Genomic DNA, 20,282 nt, shown 5'->3' on the forward strand with positions numbered 1-20,282 from the left:
GCCGCGATGCGAGCGCCGTAGCGGAAAGCCCCGGTGTTGGGCTCGCTGGCCGCGCCCTCGGCCCAGCCCTGGGCAGCCAGCACCGCTCCAAGAGCTGCGGCTGGTCGGCGGCGGGGGAAAGGGAGCGGGGATGTGGCACAGTGGGATCGGAGCCCGCCCGCCTCCCGTGCCGCATTCAGGAGCGAAGAAGCGCCGGGGAGGGCGACCCGCCGGCAGCGCCACGTCGCACCGCGGCCCCCCATCCTCCCTCCCCCGCCCGGGCGGGGGGACGGACTCGAAGGAGAGGGGGAGGTGTGGGGGGGTAGCGGTCCCAGCGCTTCTCCGCTTCAAACTACGCAGCCCCGCGGCGGGGGTGGAGGGAGCCGGCGCCGAAGCGGCTCCTCCCCCGTCCCGGGTGGGAGCTCTTCATCCACGTTTGCAAGTTTGCAGCGGCGGGAGGAGGAGCGGGAGGGCTGCGGCGGGCGGCCTCCCTCTCAGCTCCCTCCCTCCCCTCGTCGCTTAGTGCACTCTGAGGCTGCCCCGTTCGCGGCCCTCCATGGCGGGGCCGGCGGCCGTGCGGCGGCGGGGCCCGGGCTGCGGCGCCCTGCTGCTGCTGCCGGCGCTGCTGGTGAGCTGGGCGGCGTGCCAGGCGCCCCCGGTGCCCGCCGCCGATCCCCTCTGGGACGGCGCCGATGTCAGTATCGAGCGGCGCTTCGTGCCCGAGAGCTGCCCGCGGGCCGTGCGGCCCGGAGACTTCGTGCGCTACCACTACCTCGGCGCCTTCCCCGACGGCACGCGCTTCGACTCCAGGTCTGGCTTCCTCCCGCCTTCGGCATCCGTCTCCCCTCGGCGTGCAGCCCCTCGGGGGTTTGGGTGTTGTGAGGGTGGGCTTTTGGGAGAGGAGGGGAGCGAGAGGTGCGGTCCCTGCGAAAGGTGGTTTTGGGGGTCTTCGGAGAGGGTGGCGGTGGGTGCAGGCTGCTGCTGAAGTGGAGTTCGGGTCCCGTTGCTCTTCCGGCCTGCGTACTGCCGTAGCCCATGAGCCATTTTGGGGTGACCGGTTGGATGCTGCCCAGTGGCAAGCTGGTCAGTATCAGACAGGTGAGAATGCAGGACGAACAGGCCACCATGGGAAGATGTCTCTGAAACCTGGAAGGGCAGAGAGCTGGGGTGTGACTGCTGGGGTCTGGGGGTGAGACCTCTGCGGTGGTTCGGTTTGCAGTGGTTTGTGTGTCCTGATGGATCCCCACCACGTTTTTCCAGGTGCTCCCTCAGGTGCTGACCGCGAGCTTTCTGCTCCAAAAGAGAAGACTGTAAGGATATTCAGTTAGCATGGTAAACAGGAATGTATATGGTAGTGCAGCCTCTCACAGGCTTTCCCGCCTGTTCCTTTCTGTACGTTTCCTGTCTTCTCCAGGTTCAAGCCTATTTCTGAATCAGGTTCAAGACATTTCTGAATCGTTATATTTTCCAGAAATATAACAATGATCAGGCTGTGCTTACAGAGATACTATTTTTGCATAAGTTACCCTTAAGTAAATGTGCATAAGTTACCCTTAAGTGAAGTGCCAGGCTGCTTCCCTGCTCTTACATTGGGATCAAAAAGCCTAAGGAGCAGGATCAGGAGATTGTGAAGGATGCTGATGCTGCTGACAGTTTGTTTTTTTTTTTCTTGCTTCATTCATTGCCCCTGATCATAGTATTACTTGGAAAGAAAAAACAATGTATTTTTGGTAATCCCGATAATCTTCCTTGTGCTTCAAGGACAATCTACAGCCTGAGGGCAATAACTTAGTAAGCTCAGCTCTTCTTCTGGAGCTGACTGTACTTCAGTACACCAGTAGTGCCAGTTTACCAGCAGTTCTCCGGATAGAGCGCAGGATGTGGTAGCTGGTGATTTAGCTGGTGTTGGTGCAGTTTCAGCACAGCCAGGACAGTGAATTCGTCGGTGACTGACAGCCTCCGAAAAAGAATTCTGAGCTGCAGATGTGAGGATGGACAAAGGCAGCATCCTCATGGCTCATTTTACAAATATGTGACAACTGGAAAAGCAGCTGCGTGCTCAGCAATGTGTTTCTGATTTCCACAGATACGCACTGAGGCTCGCTGGTACGAGCTGAGCTGTACCAGCGGACTTCTGCACCGAGGAGGGTCTTCCCAGGTGTTGGCTCTCCTGGCATCCCAAATTCCTTATGATTTGGCTCCGAGCTATTTGGGGCAGGAACAGGCTGTGCAGGACTGTACAGAATTTATTTCTTTTTGGACCTCCAAAGAGCAGCAAATAAATCATCTGATCTAACTTGAGCATTTGTATGGCCATCTTTATTTCAGAAGAGTGTAAAAAGGCAGGTTTGTTCAGCTCCTGAGGTTTTTCCTGTATGGTAACTAATGTTGACATATAGTTTTCTAATTGCCAAATATGTTTTTTTTTCACATTAATGACCATGGTCTCTCATGGTAAGACAATATACAGTTAGGAAGTTTTTATATTCTAAAAGTTAACGGAAGAAATATTTTGGAGTATTTGTCATAAAATCTTGCGTATTCCCTGCATACAAATTAAAGATATTGAGTTAACTTGTACTAAAATTAGCCTATTAGAAAGCCCAATTTTCTACCTGTCAGAATTTTACTTGGTTTTTTTTTTTTAAAAGTTTACTAAAGTGCTTATCAGCATCAGTTTAGTCAAACACTCCTATGAAACGGTCTAGAAAATACTCTGGGTGTTGAACTAAGAGCAGGTTTACATTGTTTATTCCTCAGCAGCTGAAAACATTCTTGAGGTTGAAAATTTATTTTTCTGCATTGCTAAGTAAAAGGTCACAGTGATGCAGCTCTTCTTGCTACCAGGCTGCTGACGAGGTCTTAGTAATCATGACCAATTAACAAATGAGCCCATTTATACTTTTATTTTTTTCCCAGGTTGGTATTTGCATTTTTACTTCCGTGGCCATAAAATGCTTTGCATTTTTAAATCTGAATTTAATTGGCTAGTCATCTGCTGTTAATTAGTTGAGTCCCGCTAATGAAAACTCACTTCGCTTTGTTATAAGGAATCTGCAGTCAGTCCTGCAGAGCTGCATGGTCTGTTCACTGCTTTGTTCAGTTCTCTGCTTAGCATCAGTGTTTTCTTTAATTATAGGTTTATTTTTGGTTTAAAAAAAGAAAAAAAAAATCTTTGTCAACTGCTACAAAATACCACTCTGAGGTTTATTAGAACCTATTATGTTATTAGTCTTAACATCTTAATTATGTTTTTGTGTGTCTAATAGAATTTGTCAGGAGCTAATTTAAATATTTTCCATCCCTGTCTGGGAGTAGAAATATTTGTGCAACGGAAAACGAATACTCTGTACAGAGGGCTGTCTATTTTAAGGTAAAAGTTTGCCAGAAAAAGAGGGAAGAAACAGAGATCAGTCAGTAAAATATTTGAAGGATTTGAGGCTGTGGGACTGTTAGGAGGCTCAGTATGTTGTGGAAGTGATGTGTACTGTCTTCGAAAGAAAGTTTGACATCATTTCCCTAATGATACTGAGCTGCTGGCTGCTTTCCAGAATATTTTAGCAGACAAAACAGGCACAAGCCTTTATTTTAATTATTTTTCCAGTGCTGCCTCTTATCTGAAGGAAAAAAAAAAAGTCCTTTAAATTATAAAAGGAATTTGAGAAGATGGAAGCAGTAAAAGCTTAAAAATAGGCACAAAGTTTTTGAAATGCTTCCTGCTGAGTGTTTATATGCTACTTAAAAAAATTAAATAACAGCAGTAATGCAGTCACAACAAAGCAGGGGCACTCTGTGGATTTAAGGTAGTCAGACTGCTCCATAAGCTCATATTAGTGTTCTGCTGTGGTAACTGCTGCTGCTCTCTGTGGAAAACTTTGTTATAATTTCTATTATAATATGTTTCTTTTGCCCTTCCTGTGTTGGTGTGTTATCACAGAGGAGATGATTTACCTGGCTATCTTTATGTTTGATCTGGCAAACCCTCTGTTTAAAGCATGCTGCTATATTTTGATTATATAAATCTTAATGGCTGGGAATGTGGAGAAGAAATAAGTAGCCAGTTGGAGATAATAATCAAATAGCAAATCTCACAATTGTTACTTGAAAGCCCATCTTTTCTAGTCTCTTTTCTCTTGTCCCACAGATGTCTCGCATAGTAAAGCTTATTTATCTCCTCTAGTATTTCTGTGGTGTTGGTCACAAAAATCACTGTGCTGAGATCTTACTGTGTGAGCAGTCATATAGCTCACAATGTAGTGAGCAGTCATATAGCAGTCTTGCTATAGTGTTTAATCTTTCTTTCTCATCTGCAGAGTATTAATCTGTAAATTAGCTGTTTACAGTTACAGGCTTCAGGTACCTACAGTGTTTATACATCGCTTGTTGCTAGCATGTGTTTCACATAGGTGGTGAGCAGCGAACAGAAGCAGAGCTGAGTTGGAGTCTCAGAAACATTTAGATTTGCCCCTTCTCTTTGCAGCTGTCTCACAATAAATTTAGGCTAATGGGGCAAGGGGAGGCAAAGTATAGTTAAACTTTCAAAAGTATGTGGTGTGATGATGGTGGGTAAATGAACCACTAACGTTTTTGCTCACTTTTCCCTCTTTAGCTATGACAGGGGATCCACATTCAACGTGTTTGTGGGAAAAGGCCAGCTCATTGCTGGGATGGACAAAGCTCTGGTGGGCATGTGTGTGAACGAGCGGCGGTTTGTGAAGATTCCCCCCAAGCTTGCCTACGGAAGCGAAGGCGTCTGTAAGTGCAGCACTGCTGAGCAGTTAATAAATGGTTGTACAGGTGATTCAGCAGAGCAGATAGAAAGTGGAGTTGCAGAATAGAAGGGCAGAAATTGCGAGTTTCAGAGAGGTCCTCCCCTGCTCAGGGGTGTTTGTCAAGGACCTTCAGCAAACAAACCTGGCTACCGAAGTTTCCTATTTATACCTAACTTGCTGTTAAATACTTGTTGTGTTTTGGCACTGTAGTGCTGCACAAGGTTTTGTCAGTGCCAAAAGCAGTTGTACTCTGCAGACTCGGAGGCAACAAATGCTAAATCAAGAGCAGTTTGTCCAGTGAACATGTTTGATAACAGTTCACATTGCTGGATAAAATCTAGACAAAGAGAAATGCTTTCCAGTACCAGGATGGCAGCTTTTCATGGTGTTGGGAACCAGTGAGGGTATCTCATATTCTTCCCATGTGAAATTGTCCTAGCCTGGTTACAGACGTCAATTTCTTCACTGAAAGAATGGTGAAGAACATTGGAACAGGCTGCCCAGTGAGGTGGTGGAGTCACTGACCCTGGGGGGTGTTCAAAAAATGGGTAGACGTGGCACTTTTTGGATGAGTGGATATGATGGTCTAGGGCTGATGGTTGGACTTGATGATCTTTAAGGACTTTTCCAACCTTGAAAATTCTATGGCTTAGTCCATTTTGCCTAGGTGTGTGAATCTGATTCCTAGCTGGATACTCCTCCTCCCTTATATAGCTGCAACAGTGGCAAGGGGGCAAAAGGAGTAAGTTGCACGTCATGGATTTTATTTAGGGAGTGCTTAGATTGGTTCCCTTTTCGCTGATGCCTTGTGGAAAGAGGGAAATAAAACTGGTTGTGTTGTTTTGGATTTGCAGCTGGTGTGATACCCCCCAATTCTGTGCTGCATTTTGATGTTCTTCTGATTGACCTCTGGAACTCGGAGGATGAAGTGCAGGTTCAGACCTACTTCAAACCTGAGAAGTGTCCTCGGACGGTCCAGGTGTCTGACTTTATTCGGTACCATTACAACGGAACATTCTTGGATGGGACCCTGTTTGATTCGAGGTAAGCAGCTGGGTTCTGTGTCTTCTGATGTCACATTTAAGCATTGCTTCCTCTCCTTCACTACTATAACAGCTCACACTAGTTGCTTGGAAAGGCAAGAAATGAAATGTAAGTGCCAGTAATTTATTCAGGGATTGTGGGACAGCAGTACTGGCTCAAACCAATAAAAGAGTACACTATTTCTTCACAACCATTACAGCCCAAATGCTTTAATTTTTTAAAAATTCAGTCCCCTGTATCTATATTACTATTTGTTGCAGGCAGCTAATGGCTTTTGTAACCACTGCAGTGTAACTGTTCAAGTTAGGTACAAGCTTTACACAGTAAGCAGAGTTCGTGATGAAACTGAGTTGCTAAGGCTTTTGTGCTGAGGTTTTAAATTTACAGCATGTGTACTTAATTAGAGTCCTGTAGAAAATGATGCTTTAATAACAGCTGCCATTATGTTCACGAGCTGCTTTTCAAAACCTCTGTTAGGTTCCTGACATAGCAAAGCACTCTGGGAAACACTACCCGGCCAGCCCGTGGTCTGTCAAGGAACAATAGTTCTTGAGCAGCAAGTTGTGAGTTACATTGTGCATAGCATCTGGCTTCTGAAGATTTAGATGGTTCTTTCCTGTGGCTGGCTGAGGTTTGGGTGTGGTTTTGGTTTTGATTTTGTTGGGGTTTTTTTTTTTTCTCTCCATTTTTAGCCATAATCGGATGCGAACTTACGATACCTACGTGGGAATTGGATGGCTGATTCCTGGCATGGACCAGGGCCTCTTGGGCATGTGCGTAGGAGAGAAGCGCGTGATCACGATACCGCCTTTCCTGGCGTACGGAGAAGAAGGGGATGGTAAAAGTCGCTCTTTTTAAAAATAACTGTTAATTATCTGTTACTTTATTAGTAATTACTTTTAAAATCCAGGTCGTCCATATTTTAAAACAAGCTTCTGCTTGGTGCATCTTACATTTATATGCAGCAGTGTTACCCATTTCAGACAGATGGGACAAAGTGAGGGAGTGAGAGGTTCCAAGTGCGTCCTGTACAGGGTTGAATTGATTAAAGTAAAAGATTTTTTAAGAAAATTAACCAGTAGGTTGCTTAGCAGACATATTGTTGATACAGGTGTAATCTTTATATACTGAAATTTTATTATGGAGACTATAATCTGTGATTTACCATCTAGTGGCTTCAAAGACTGGAAGTCAGATGACTGCCTAATTTTTTCAGTGGCTACCACAGAGAGCAGAAAACTTTTTTCCTAAAGAAAAATGTATTTTTAGTTGCAATTTTATTCCTTTCCACCTCCCTCCCCAACCAATGACCTAGTAATAACAAGATGGATTAATTGTCCTGTGAGACTGTATGCAGCCTGCAGGTCATACATAGAGGTCATCAAATGAGGGGGCAGTTAGGTATAGTTTGGGATTCTTCCTTAAATTGTTTCTCTGCCCTGATGTTTAAAGATGTGTCTGTGGTGTACAAGGTTTCATACTCCTTCCATGATTCATTACCTTTACCTGTGATAGCCATTTCCACAGACAACAGAACTTCGTGGAGTTAAGTTTTAAAATTTTGCCAAGATCTGGAGCTCAGTGGTTGTGATTTGAAGCAACATGTATTATCATTTGTGTGTTGATAGAAAAGCCCTTTTTCACTGAGATACTCTATTTGTCCTTTTTTCCATCATGTGGTCTCCTGTTTTGATATCAACAGGATGGTAAGAGTGGATGTACCAAATTGGTATTCTGATGGTTGTTTTATGCACTTTGATGAAGTGTGTTTGAAATACTGGTAGTCTAAACCATGCACCACAGGTGGAGCTGGTGTGTATTGACCAAGATGAACATGGCTGAAAAGGCTATTGGTTTTGATGAGGCAGGGCCGTCACAACAGCGAAAGGATTAAATAATTGAGCTGGAGAATTAAGTGACAAACCCACACATGAATCAAAGAATGAATGACTAGAAGCAGATTGTGCTAAATTGTTTTGGAAGGGGAGGTGCCTGATATTCACAACAGGTCACTTTTCTTCAACAAGTATGTTTAAGCTGCTTACAAAATACCTCTTTCTTACCACTCTTCTGCTCTTAATGTTTTTGTAGGGAAGGAGATCCCTGGCCAGGCTTCTCTTGTCTTTGATGTGGTGTTGCTGGATCTCCATAACCCTAAAGATGGTGTTACCATTGAGAACCAGCAGGTGCCTGAGTCTTGTGAGCGGAGAAGCCAGACAGGAGACTTTCTCCGGTACCATTACAACGGCACGCTCCTAGATGGCACGTTATTCGATTCCAGGTAACCAAGCCATTGAGCCCTACAGATCCCATTCCCGTTTGGCTTGTCTCTCTTGTCCATAATATACCCAAATACAGTTCTGGTTTTCCCACCTTTTTGACACTTGTGAGTAGAATTGGAGCCTTCCCTTTAAAAACCTCACAGAAAACATTTTCAGGATGGGAAGGAAGGCAAAACCCTCTTTTGTGTTACGATGGTGTCACTGATGCCATCTAGGGGTGGTGGTCCCCCCACCCGGTGAAGCTGTGTACGTTTTCGACATGCCTGCCTGAAACCTCTCTGCCCCGCAGAGTTTATCTGCCAAATAGGTAATACCCCGAACAGAGAGGAAATAAATATGATTTTCACTTTGTGTCCGTAGTGAGGAAGGTGGTGGCTGGCCTGAGGTCAGTCTCAGGACAGCTGTTCCCTTTGAACTTGAAGGCAGTTTGTGTTTTGGAGTCTTTCAAGACTGAGTTCAGCAGCAGCATTTCTGTGATAAAGGAAGAGGGATTGCTGTCACTTCAGGTTCAGGGCTCTTTGTGTACATGAGCCTCAGGTACAGGATCATATGATGAGTAATACTCTTCTAGCCTCCTGTCACTCTCGTTTGCTTTTTAACAAGCAGCACTTCCCCACTCCAGCTTTCAGGCTGGTGCAAGTAGCTAAAATGAGTTGAAAATGAGCCACTGTAAAATGTTTTACAAAATAGCAATGAAAATTGTTGTCATACATCTTCAGCTGCTGCAAGCTGAAGATGAGGATCAGTTTGCAAGCATTAGCTGGGTAGTATTCCATGTGTGCCACTTCCTACCAGGTGTAGCCAGGGAATTGAGATGTACTAAGGTTCAGAAGTACCCTGACTTCCCCATTCAGCTGCCCAGCTTGGTGGGAGGATGCAGGAGACCTGCATCAACAGCTATCACTGGACACCTTAACTCACAGTTTAGGAAAGCTAGTTAATAAAGAACTTGAAGCTTACCTGCAGTGCATCTGCCCTAACCTCTCTTTTTTGAGATGCAAATGAGTTATTGTCTGTAGCAATCAAACAATCTTTTACGATAGCTGTAGTAGATATATTAGCCTTGGAGCTGGCCAGGAAAAAAAATCCCACTGGAACAGGGAGTGTTCCAAAAGCGCTGTGAGTGGCTGGGGTAGAGACCTCAGCTTTTCTTAAAGCTTTTTTTTTTTTCCCCTCCTCAGTGGAGCAGCTCAGCCAGGGCTGTCTGGAATTGGAGCAGTTGAATAAACCTCAGAATTGCATCAGGGTCTGCACTGGTCTTGCTCCTTCCCAGACTTACCTCGTAAAGATGAATTAAAACCTTTCTGCCTTCCCTTCTTTGCGCTGCTCCTTCATGTGGAGAAAGAAAAGCAGAAGAAAGCCTTGAAGAAAGTCAGAAGGCAGACAGGTCCCTGTAACGAGCATCGTTTTGTTGTTGCAGGCTTGCTTTCTTCTGTCCTTAGGTGTTGAAGGCCTTCCTCCAACCTGCGTGTAAGCGACTGGCATGGCTTGGAAGGGAGCGTGTATATACAGTATTGATACTGTCTTCTCATGACTCATTTTAATGCCATGCTTCCTGGGGACAGCCTGTTTATCCCACCTCCTACTTGGAGCAGCTGAACTACATAGCTGTGGCTGCGAAATGAGATGGTCTGAAGGATGTCTCATGAAAACAAACCTGAACTTGATCAAGTTGATAAGCACTTACTGGAGTTGAGTTGGGGTGGGGAAAATTTGAAGGAAAACATTTGATTTATTTGCAGTTAGTTATTAAAGCATGATATTTTTTTTTTTATAGTTTAAAATACATAATTAAGTGAGATTTTCTTTCAATATGTAGTAGAAATTGTGTTTGCAAATAAGCTGTTCCATAGCCAGGGACCTGGTACTGATTTAAAAATGCCTTGTGCATCACTGACTGATGAGACTTGGTGGTCTAGATTAATTGAATGTGGTGATTGCGTTGTGCCTCTCTGGTGCTAATCAATGACTATAACTGGTTTAAGAATTGTGGTGCAGACTTACTGGACCTGTGGCAAGATTCTGTGTTTTCTGGAGTCCACCTGGCGCTGCTAAAATGCACGTGTTTTCCACAGCTATTCACGAAATCGTACGTATGACACCTATGTGGGGAAAGGCTATGTGATTGCTGGGATGGATGAAGGCTTGCTAGGTGTATGCACTGGTGAAAAGAGAAGAATAATCATCCCCCCTCATCTTGGATATGGAGAAGAAGGAAGAGGTGAGCTTGACTGTTCATTTAAATGATGTTTCCTTTATTGTTTAGTGCATCTGTGTGTAGTTAAACTGAATACAGTATGTGTTCCAGTTTTTGGGGGGCATTTGAATGGCTTATGACTTAGTTCATTATTTTTGTGGGCATGCAGCTGTGACAGGATTACACCCAGAATTCGCAAAATTATTTTAATTAGCTAGATGGCAGGATAATAAGGATGCAGAACAATCTCACATGTATCTGGTGACCTGAAATTGTTTGGATAATTAGTGTTTATGGCAGACTGGTACTTGGTGACCTGAATTCATTTGGATAATCAGTGTTTCAGACAGACTGGTACTGGGATGCCAGGAGCTCTGCACTGTGAGATCTTCCTGTGTGTCTTAACAAGCTTTGTATGCTAAAGGAACTTGTGTTTTCTTCCCCATTCCTTCCACAACCACAGATTTTGTGGACTCCTAAGCCGCCTCTGTAAATGGTGGATGTGTGTAGCAGCAAAGTGTCTGTGTATGTATGTATAACATACAGTTAAGATTGCTTTGGGAAAGCCCATTGCTGCTAAAAAATTTGCTGTGAGAGATTGAATGTGATAACCCTTCTAGCCAATCAGTTTTATGGCTGGTGTTTCTAAAGGTGCCTCCTGGGATGTTACTTGGAAAAAGTGAGTTGTCAGAAAAGTCAGTTTTCCAGGAGTGCAAAATTTGATGCTGTTGATTTGGGAATTGGACTCCTGCAAAACAGCCTGTGTGTGCCTGTCAGTCCTGATAGTGCAACTGCACATTATCCTGAGAAGCTGGGGGAGGAAGCTGCCTGCTCTCAGGATATTTTAAGGAGTTGTAACCTGTTAGGCATAAGGGCATTCCTGGGAGCACGAGAAGTCCTGTGAGAAGTTTGACTGGTGATGCATCAGTGCACGGCACACAATTCAGTCATTGAGGATGGGATGATCACAGGAAACACATGGCTGTGGCTTCACTTCTGTGTAACTCTCACATGCAGAATGTGGGGAACCTTGTCTTTCGCTGTTGAACGGAGTGCGTTTGGTGCTTTTCCCCTGGTTCTTTCCTGCGCTGGATGCAGCTTGTGTCTCCTGCATACAGAGGAGATGTAACCCTTTAGTTCTGACCAAGGAGAGCCAAATGACTCTCTGGCAGATGCAGTGGGAATATGTATTCCAGCAGGGTGCAGTGCCTGGTCATCATAAGCCTGTTTGGATTCTTCTTTCTCTACTTACCTAATTTGCTTCCTTATTTAGGAAAGATTCCAGGATCTGCAGTGCTGGTCTTTGACATCCACGTGGTTGACTTCCACAACCCCTCAGATTCGGTCAGCATTACCGTTAACTACAAGCCTTCCAACTGTACTGTACTGAGTAAGAAGGGAGATTACTTGAAGTATCACTACAACGCTTCGCTGCTGGATGGTACTTTGCTAGACTCGACGTAAGTAGATCTCCTGGCAAAGAAGATGTCCCTAGCAGCTGTGAGAGCAGAAAGAACTGCCTGTGGAGTGGTTTGGCAGGGAATAAAGATCTTTTAAGTTGCTGAGTATTTAGGTTGAATGTATTTTTCTTTTTCTGTCTGCCTGTCTCGTGTATGGGAGGAGGAAAAGAAAAAGACAGTCTGTCATGGGAACAAAGAGGATGTAGGAGTATGATGGAGAAGAGCATAAAGTCTCCAAGTGGAGTGAAGAAACGGGCTGTCTGCATGGCAGTCGGTTTAAATGGGCTCATTCAGGTGTCAGGACCAGGAATACTGGCGCAGCACAGGGCTCTGTGTGAGCCAACTGCCAACATGTATTCAGGTTCTTGGGTAGGATTTGTCTTCTGTGCTGAGAGACGCCTGGTAGAGGTAGTTGGTGTAGTCTTGTTGAAGCCAGTTTGATTTTTAATAAATCCTGCTTTGTAGTAAGTGGTCACTGTCATGTCTGCACTGCACATGAGTGCTAGTTTTCTGTGTTGTTGTGTTGCCCATAAGGGTCAGCATGGAGAATTATCAGAGGCCTCACAGGTGACTGTGATTACCTTGGTCCTTCCTGTTGATAGTGGGTTTACAAAGGAAGCAGAGGTTGCTCCAGTCTGTCTCATACAGAGCTAAAGCAAGTCTGCCACTCTTCACTGCAGCTACAAGAGTGCTTCTGCTAGCTTTTGTCTGCCTTCATCTTTTCCATAGTGCAAGTCATCTAAATAATATTTTATTTTTGGAAGGGAAGTTGGGAAAAGCTATTTTTAAACAGGTTATAGTGGACAGAGGAAGCAGCCCATAGTTTTTGTGGCGTACAGTATAGCTTGCAGAGCTGAAAAGCTGGCTTACATGGAAGCACGTGATGTGATGCTGTAGGCACGTGTGTATGCAAGTAACGTGTCTGGATTCAAAACACCTTTTATAGGGCAGGAATGCTGAATTCCCCATTTGTAGTGGGAGCCAAGGGATGTTGAGACTCTCTTGTTCAGAGCAGTTTATAGAGAACCAAAGATCATGAGTCTTGTGCTCCTAACTTTAAGGCACACCTCCTAGCCAATCACTTGTTTTCTTTAATAATGCTCTGTTGTACAAGCATGTCCTGTAGTGGTTCAGCCATGCCAAAGAACTAAAGGAAGGAGACTGACAGATGAAAGGGCCCTGCTGTTGTGGGACATACTGAATGAAAAGTCTTAACACCACCACCCTCCTTTGAGAATCACAGTACGTGTTTAACTTCTGGGATTGTAGCTCGTGGTAATTTATGGATTTAGAAAAGAGCCACCAGCAGCAAGGTATAATGCACAATATAATATAGTTAAACAGCAGCAGTAGTGGTAGTGGTGTTCTTCCAGGCACTTGGTTAAGTGATTGCTACATTATAGTGATGGATTTTGTTAAAGGGGTGGCTGACCTGACCCATGTGAATGCACCCAGGTCCTTGGTAGATAAGTAGTTCTGGGACAAATGTACATCTGGGGCTTTTACACCTGCTAGAAAAGTTCAGCTTTGTTAGTTAAAAATATGTGAATTGCAAAAGCCTTTGTTTGGAGATAAAATACTTCTGGGGCTGAATTGGCAGGATTAATGATTTAAATTGGATTTCATTCAAGAAGCCTATAATTTTAGTACCAGAGGACTTGTGACCCTTTCTGGAAGCCAGATGCCCACCAAAGCGGCTCAATCGCGCCAGGAGAAAATACGTATTGAGAGGCTTAGGAGACAAGATCAGGACAGGGAGAGATCATTCTGCAATCAGTGTCATGGGCAAAACAGACTCAGCACAGAATAAAGGACAGAAAACTCTCTAATTTATTGCACTGCACTGCACACCCAGTGACACCAGAGTCAGGTAATGAGAGTGTGACAATATCTTAAAGCACCTCCTCCCACCCCTCCCTTCTTAGCAGACTGCACTTTATTCATGATTTTGCTCCCTTCTCCCTCCATTGTGGCACAGGGAGAGTCAGGGACTGGGGGAATGGAGTTTCAGTCAGTTCCTCAGGAGTTGTTTGCCTTCTTAGCTGGGGGGGACATTCCTCCCACCCTTCCCCTGTTCCAGTGTGGGGTCAACGCTGGGACACAGCCCTTTACAAACTCCTCCTTATGTGAGTCCTTTCCTATGGGGCTTCAGCTCTTCACCAGCTGCCCCACTGTGGGTCACTGCTATGGGGTGCAGTCATAAAATCACGGAATGTCTCTCCAGGTTGCTCCAGCCTGGTCCACCACGGAGTCACAGGCTCCCCTCCGTCCCCCCAGCCCCTCCCTGGCTAACCCAGTCTGGCACAGATTGATCTCTCTCACTCATCTCTATGTCTCTATCTCTCTCCATGGGCTGCAAGTGCTGGCAGAGGCTTGCTCCAACCCAGGTCACAGTGTCTTCCGTATGCTCCAGCGTGGGGCCTCTCCATGGGCTGTAGATGGGATCTCTGCTTCCTGTCCTCTTCTGTGGGCTCCCACTCCACCATGGGTTTCTTCATGGGCTGCAGGGGAACATTCTTCTCTGGCACCTGGGGTGCCTCTTTCCCTGCTTATTCACCAGCCTTATTGTCTGCACAGTTTTTTACATCTTCTCACCCCCTTCTCTGGGGGCAAAAAGTGGCTGCTTGTGTTTTTTTTCCTCCAAAATGTGATTCCCAGAGGTGCTGTGACCATCGCCGATGGGCTTGGCCTTGGTCAGTGACTCCGGCCTTGAGTCATCTGGTGTTTGCTCTCTGCAGAGATCTTCTGGCTGCTTCTTGCAGAAGCCACCCCTGCAGCACCCCCTCCTCCACCAGGACCCAGCCACGTAAAACCACAACACAGGGAGACTTAAGTTTGGTGTTGGCTGTAACTTAGTACTTTGAGAACCACTTCAGGTAACTGCTTGGTAGAACAGAGCATTGGACATGAAGACAGTTCTTGGCAGTGACAGGACACTAACTAGAAACTGCTGTGTCTCTGGTAATTTTGGACAAGAGAAATTACCTGTTGTACATTTAAGGGTTTTGTTTGGTTTTCTCCCCTCTCTGCCCTCCAGACACAGCCTTGGCAAGACCTACAACATAGTCCTGGGATCAGGACAGGTGGTGTTGGGGATGGATATGGGCCTTCAAGACATGTGTGTCGGTGAACGACGAACAGTTGTTATTCCACCTCATCTTGGTTATGGTGAAGATGGAGTTGGTAAGTGAGTGAAACCTATTGCATGTCCCCTTAGCATCTCTTGAGTAACTGAAATGCCAGTGTAGTGTGTTCTGTTACTTGCTGTGCATGAGGACATAAGGTGAGCGTCTCCTACCTGCATGAATGGGATCGTTTTAAAGAGTTATTTCATTTTATTATTTTAGACAGCCCCCTGTTCCCCAGTGAAAGGAACATACTGTCCCTGTTGGGCGCTGAGCCAGACTGTTACTGTGGCCAGCAGAGACACCGTCCCCTTACAGAAGGGAACCTGTGCCCCCGGTAATCTCACTTTGCCAAAGCGGAAAGCTCCAGGCACTCGGGTGTTGCAGAGGGATGGAAGTGCTGTTCCTCACCATAGGCAACTGCTTGGACATCCAATGTATTATTCAGGAAACAGACCTGAAGGGGACTGCTCAGCCCTAATATGTTAGGAAATTCAAATAAAGCTCAAAATTCAGGCACTAGATAAACTGAATGCGAGGCGTGAAGCAGTGCGATCATGCTGCTGAAACCCCAGCACTGATACATCTAAGGTCAGAGTGGTGGGCCTTACAAATTTTTAATCAGGGACAAAGAATAGTAAAAAGAGCAATACAGAAGTGACAGGAGCTCCCATCTCCCAGGGTCTGTGGTTGTTGCTGGTCCTCTGAGTTACAAAAGACGTGAGGGAAAGGGGTTTTATTGGGAAATCACCCAGATTAGCAAACTGATACGTATGGAAGCGATTGCCTAAGTTGTTGTGTTTGAGTAGCTCCGGAACAGTTTGTGTTTAATAAAGACTGTTTCAGGCATCAAGTGCCCAGTTTAATGGAGAACTAATTCGTGATAAGAGATAAAGAAGCATTTTTCTCTCTCCCATGAAAATTTTTCTGTCTCACATGAAAAATTCTATTTTATGTGCAACATTTCAGACATTAGGTAAAGGTTCTTCACCGAGAGGGTTATCAGGCACTGGAACGGGTTGCCCAGGGAGGTGGTTGAGTCACCAGCCCTGGATGTATGTAAAAATGGGTAGATGAGGTGCTCAGGGATATGGTTTAGTAGAGGACAGGAACGGTTGGACTCGATGATCTCAAAGGTCTTTTCCAACTTAGTGATTCTGGGATTTTATGCTATCATCATGTTATCTATAAGAACTGGAAAATTTCCTCATAACTTAAAGCGTTATGCTGTATTGGGGGTGTGGTGGAATAGAGAAACAGTCCTGTGATAGGCATTTGCCATCATTCGAGTTTTTTGTGACCTACACCATCTGAAAGTTTTCTTTTCCAAGAATAAATTAGGCTCCTGCCATGGTTTCATCAAGGTCACATCCAAAGGTGTTGCAACACTCTTGAGTCTGTCAGTAGCACCTTGATACGCAGTGTATTGGTGAAGGACGATTGATTCATCCCCAGAGTTTTACCTTTATAAGTAATAGAACTGGGTGCAGTTTTATTCTGAAAGCTTCCTGTATGCTTTGATCCCCTCCGCTGACGTGAACAGGAAGATTTGGGGGGCTTGGGGATCATGGGGCTTGGGGATCAGAGCACCTGTTGGACCAGGAAGAGAAACTTACTTATGGACTAAAAGGAAATTAACCCATCAGTGTAAGTGAGGATAACCCCCCCTCTCTGCCTTTTGTTGTGACAGAAGGAGAAGTGCCCGGTAGCGCTGTGTTGGTTTTCGACATCGAGCTGCTGGAACTGGTGTCTGGCTTGCCTGAAGGGTACATGTTTGTCTGGAATGGGGAAGTCTCACCCAATCTTTTTGAAGAAATAGACCAGAATCATGATGGAGAGGTTCTTTTGGAGGAGGTAAGCTAAACAATGAAAACACTTGCAGTGGTTTTCTCCTACGGCCAACAGTTGCAGATGCTGAAGAATGGGACCTCTCTTCGCCTGTTTGTGACATGGTGTTGTCAAATTAAGGGGAAGGCAGCATGTCATTCAAAACATGGTTATTTAGCTTTAGAGGGAGAACCATAAAAGAAAACAGGAATGGCTGTGCTTCTTTAAGATCATTTACTGTTATGGTCTCATCAGTCAACAGCAGGAACTTACGGCAGGGGTGTAGGAGTCAGAGCAAGTGTTCCAATGATCCTTTGCTCTGTCAGCCACAGCAGCATCTGTCAGGTTGGAGGTTTATGGTGACTGCTTGAGCCAGAGCGGAGCCTGCAGCAGTGCCTCCAGGAAAACTGTCTAATCAGTTCTGGAGCCTGGCGGTGCCCATGGCTGCGCGATTCGTGGGTGAATCCTGTACTGTGTGAACAAGCCTCCTTCCCCTTGTGAGCTTTTAACATCTGTGGTGTGAGAATGTCATCAGGTGCCCAACTGAAATCCACTTGCCCTTGCCACACCACCTCTTATAATATAACCCCCTGCGAGGTTTTCTTTTAACTGAGGAGTTCTGGTTTCTTTATTCTCCTTCAGTTGTCTTTGTTGCCTCTATCGTTTTCTGTCCCTGCTGGTTGGAGTAGTGCTGCCTGCAGCTCTCTGGGTGCAGGCTGTCGGCCTGTGGAACAGAAGAGATGCCTTCCAGCATTCCAACAAGCCAATGGGATGAAATAAAAATCTTGTTTTCCCTCTTCCTAGCACCCTCTTCCACCTCTTGGTTTTCTGTCTTTCTCTCTTTTATGCTTACCTCCCCTTCTGTCCTTGCAGAGAAGAGCTTTGATCAGTTTAGAGAATGAGTGAGGTGGGATGTGACTGCTGATATCCACATCCTTCTGGTCGCCTTGCAAGGAGGAGAAGGAGAAGGCGAGGAGATACGAGAGGATGCTTGGCCTAAAAGGTGTAAGTGAATGTCAGCAGCAGCTCTCACTGCTGAGGTTTATCAAACAGGGAGTTGCCAGGGATAAATCATTGGAAAAACTGCTTTGGATTGTGGACTTCCTGGTTGTGGCAAGCCAGTGGTGTTCCTTCTGTCAGTTGTCTGATCACCATGAATGATGTGAGCATGTGGATAGGGAAAAGCACTGTTAGCAAAAACTGACCTTTGTCACCTTGCAACCTTCTCCACTCAGAGTCCAGTGGAAGGCAGAATGCCTGAAGCTGCTTCAACAGAGCCCATGGTACCTGATACTTAAAGTCCCTTTTCTGTGTTTCCTCCTTTGTTCTTCTGTGCTGTTTCTTGTACGATGCAGGTGGATGTCTGGTGTACAGCGAGAGCTGCTTGTGTCGGCGTGTGAGTCCACGCAGTTCTGTTTCTATGTCTCTCTCTGTTCAACTCCTCTCACCCATAAATTACAAAAAAAACCCTTTTCTTGTTATGAGTCCAGGACCCACTGGAATGAGCGAGGAGATCCCTGTTGAGCTCCACAAGGAGTGATTTAACCTCACGTATTTGTCCTCATCAGTCCAATTTATAAGCTTTATAGGGTAGTAGTGGTGTACTTTTCTGTACCCATCAGCAGTGAAGTACCAGCCAACAGCAAATGAGTGCTAGTTCTGTAAATACTGCCCAGCTTTAAATGGCTGTTTCACTGTGAGCTCTTCTCTCCTCCTTTCCCTCCACCTAGTTTTCAGACTACATTCAAGCTCAAGTTGATTCTGGCAAAGGAAAACTAGCTCCTGGCTTTGATTTTGAAAAGATTGTTAAGAACATGTTCACCAACCAGGACCGGGATGGAAACGGTAAAGTTACTGCTGAAGAATTCAAGTTGAAAGACCAGGAGGCCAAAGAGGAACACGATGAACTGTAAAGCAAAGAACAAAAACCCAAAGAAGAGTCCTGAGCTGACCTACCGTTCAACGCGTGTACTGGGAGAGGTTTCGGGAAGCATGTTTCCGGCAGGCTCGCGCTCAGCCGGCGAGGCTGTGTCTGCCTGTGTGCGGCCAGGTTGTTAAATAGGAAGAGATTGCCAGTTTGGGATTGTTAGGTTTATTTGGAAGGGAGTGTTAAGTGCCTCAAGATACGATGCATAAACGGATAAGGAGCGTGCTGCCAGGCATGGCAGTGTGAGCTACACCATCGGTTTCTGTGCTCAAGATTAGAAGTTGTCATTGAACTGTATGCAGTTGCGTGGATGGATGGTAGGGTGGAAACTTCCCCAGTGCTTTTAAAAGAGGTTTAAAAAAACCCAAACACTCTCTGCATCCAAAATATTTGTGCAGGAGAACAAACCAGAAAGTATTCCCCATGAAAATCACCCTGTTCCTTTCAGGAGGCACAAGCGCTCCCAGTACCTGACCAAACTCAGATTGGCTGGCAGGAGCCCTGACCTGCGAACGCAGAGCATGCAGCTAGCGGTCAGCTACGCCACCACAGAACAGCCGCAAGCTCTGAATTAAACTGGACGGGCCTGGAATCATAACCATGTCTGTCTTGGCTTTTACCTCATGAAACAAGCTTGCTGCTGCCTGTGTTGTATTTAATGACCCTGACTCTTCTGGCTGGCCTGTTGAAGCAGCGCTCTGATCAGTGATCCTCAAACCTTCCTGGTTGCAACCTTATTTATAGCTTTGTTAGGCTTTAAATATTAGCATTATGGGGTCCAAATACTGTCATAAATACTGGATGCAACTCATTTTGTGTTGGGCTTCTGCCTCCTATTTTGGGAATCGCTAGACTAAGGAGCGAGTACTTCCAGAGCAGCCTGGCCACAGCGAACAAACAAAAAGACAGTGATAGAATCAAGAGACAGAATCCCATTTGTTTGTGCCTGCAAACGTTCCGGCCTGTCCCGCAGCACAGAGATCAGCCCTGGGTGAGCCGTTTAGATTACGTGATCTCTGGAGACAATCACCAGCTCGATTTGTAAATGTAGCGAGCGGTTTAATAGGAAATGCACTCCACTGAGGCGTCTTTCTGGAAGGCTCTATGATCCCCCCTCAGCACACTGTGTGTAAACAGCACAAAGACGTGTAGTGCGACCCTGGAGACAGGAGAGAAGGGCAGTTGTGTTCCCGTTATGCACTCAGTGTCGAGTTTCTGGCTCCTCTCCCTCTGTCCGTGTGGGCTGTAAGCTCCCCCAGACCCTCTTCCTGAAACTCTTGTTTCCATTGGACGAAAACATTTTTGTGTCAGTTTTTAATACATTTCTTACAGAAAGGGCAGCAAAGTGTTTTTTGAGTTTGATACCATTAAATATTGGGTAACTGATCTTGTTGTTAAATAAAATGTTGGTTGACTGTTACTGCTAAAGTTTTGGGCTTTTCTTTCCCTGGTGTTTTCATAGGGGGGGAATCTGAGTAGAAGGAAATACCCTTCGTGCGGTGCTGCTCGTGTGCACGTTGTCCCCTCAGCTGATCTCCAAGTCTGGAGGGGCCATTTTGAAAAGGAGAACGCGATTTTGGGGGAAGCCAGGAATAAACAGAAAAACTTGCTGCAGAATAACTTTGTTTATGCCAAGCATTTGCTTGACAGGCCCACCCAGCTGCAGTGG

The 20,282-nt window shown here is 45.6% G+C and overlaps 1 protein-coding gene across 2 annotated transcripts; it reads left to right on the top strand.

The window, feature by feature from the left end:
• Positions 1 to 535: 535 nt before the first annotated feature.
• FKBP9 (FKBP prolyl isomerase 9) lies at positions 536 to 20,027 on the top strand (the record flags this gene model as incomplete). 2 transcript variants are annotated; one of them, XM_084260851.1, is made up of 10 exons in its annotated part: positions 536 to 789; positions 4,589 to 4,734; positions 5,606 to 5,795; positions 6,488 to 6,639; positions 7,887 to 8,076; positions 10,153 to 10,298; positions 11,548 to 11,734; positions 14,772 to 14,917; positions 16,550 to 16,713; positions 18,417 to 20,027. In XM_084260851.1, the coding sequence occupies 10 exons, from the start codon at positions 536 to 538 to the stop codon at positions 18,597 to 18,599; spliced, it is 1,758 nt and encodes a 585-aa protein (XP_084116977.1). In that variant the 3' UTR covers positions 18,600 to 20,027. The 2 variants fall into 2 exon arrangements, with proteins under 2 accessions (XP_084116977.1, XP_084116978.1); XM_084260852.1 differs by having other exon boundaries at positions 6,488 to 6,633.
• Positions 20,028 to 20,282: the final 255 nt, after the last annotated feature.

The sequence above is a fragment of the Gallinula chloropus genome (assembly GCF_964237585.1).
Source record: "Gallinula chloropus genome assembly, chromosome: 2".
Lineage (NCBI taxonomy): Eukaryota > Metazoa > Chordata > Aves > Gruiformes > Rallidae > Gallinula > Gallinula chloropus.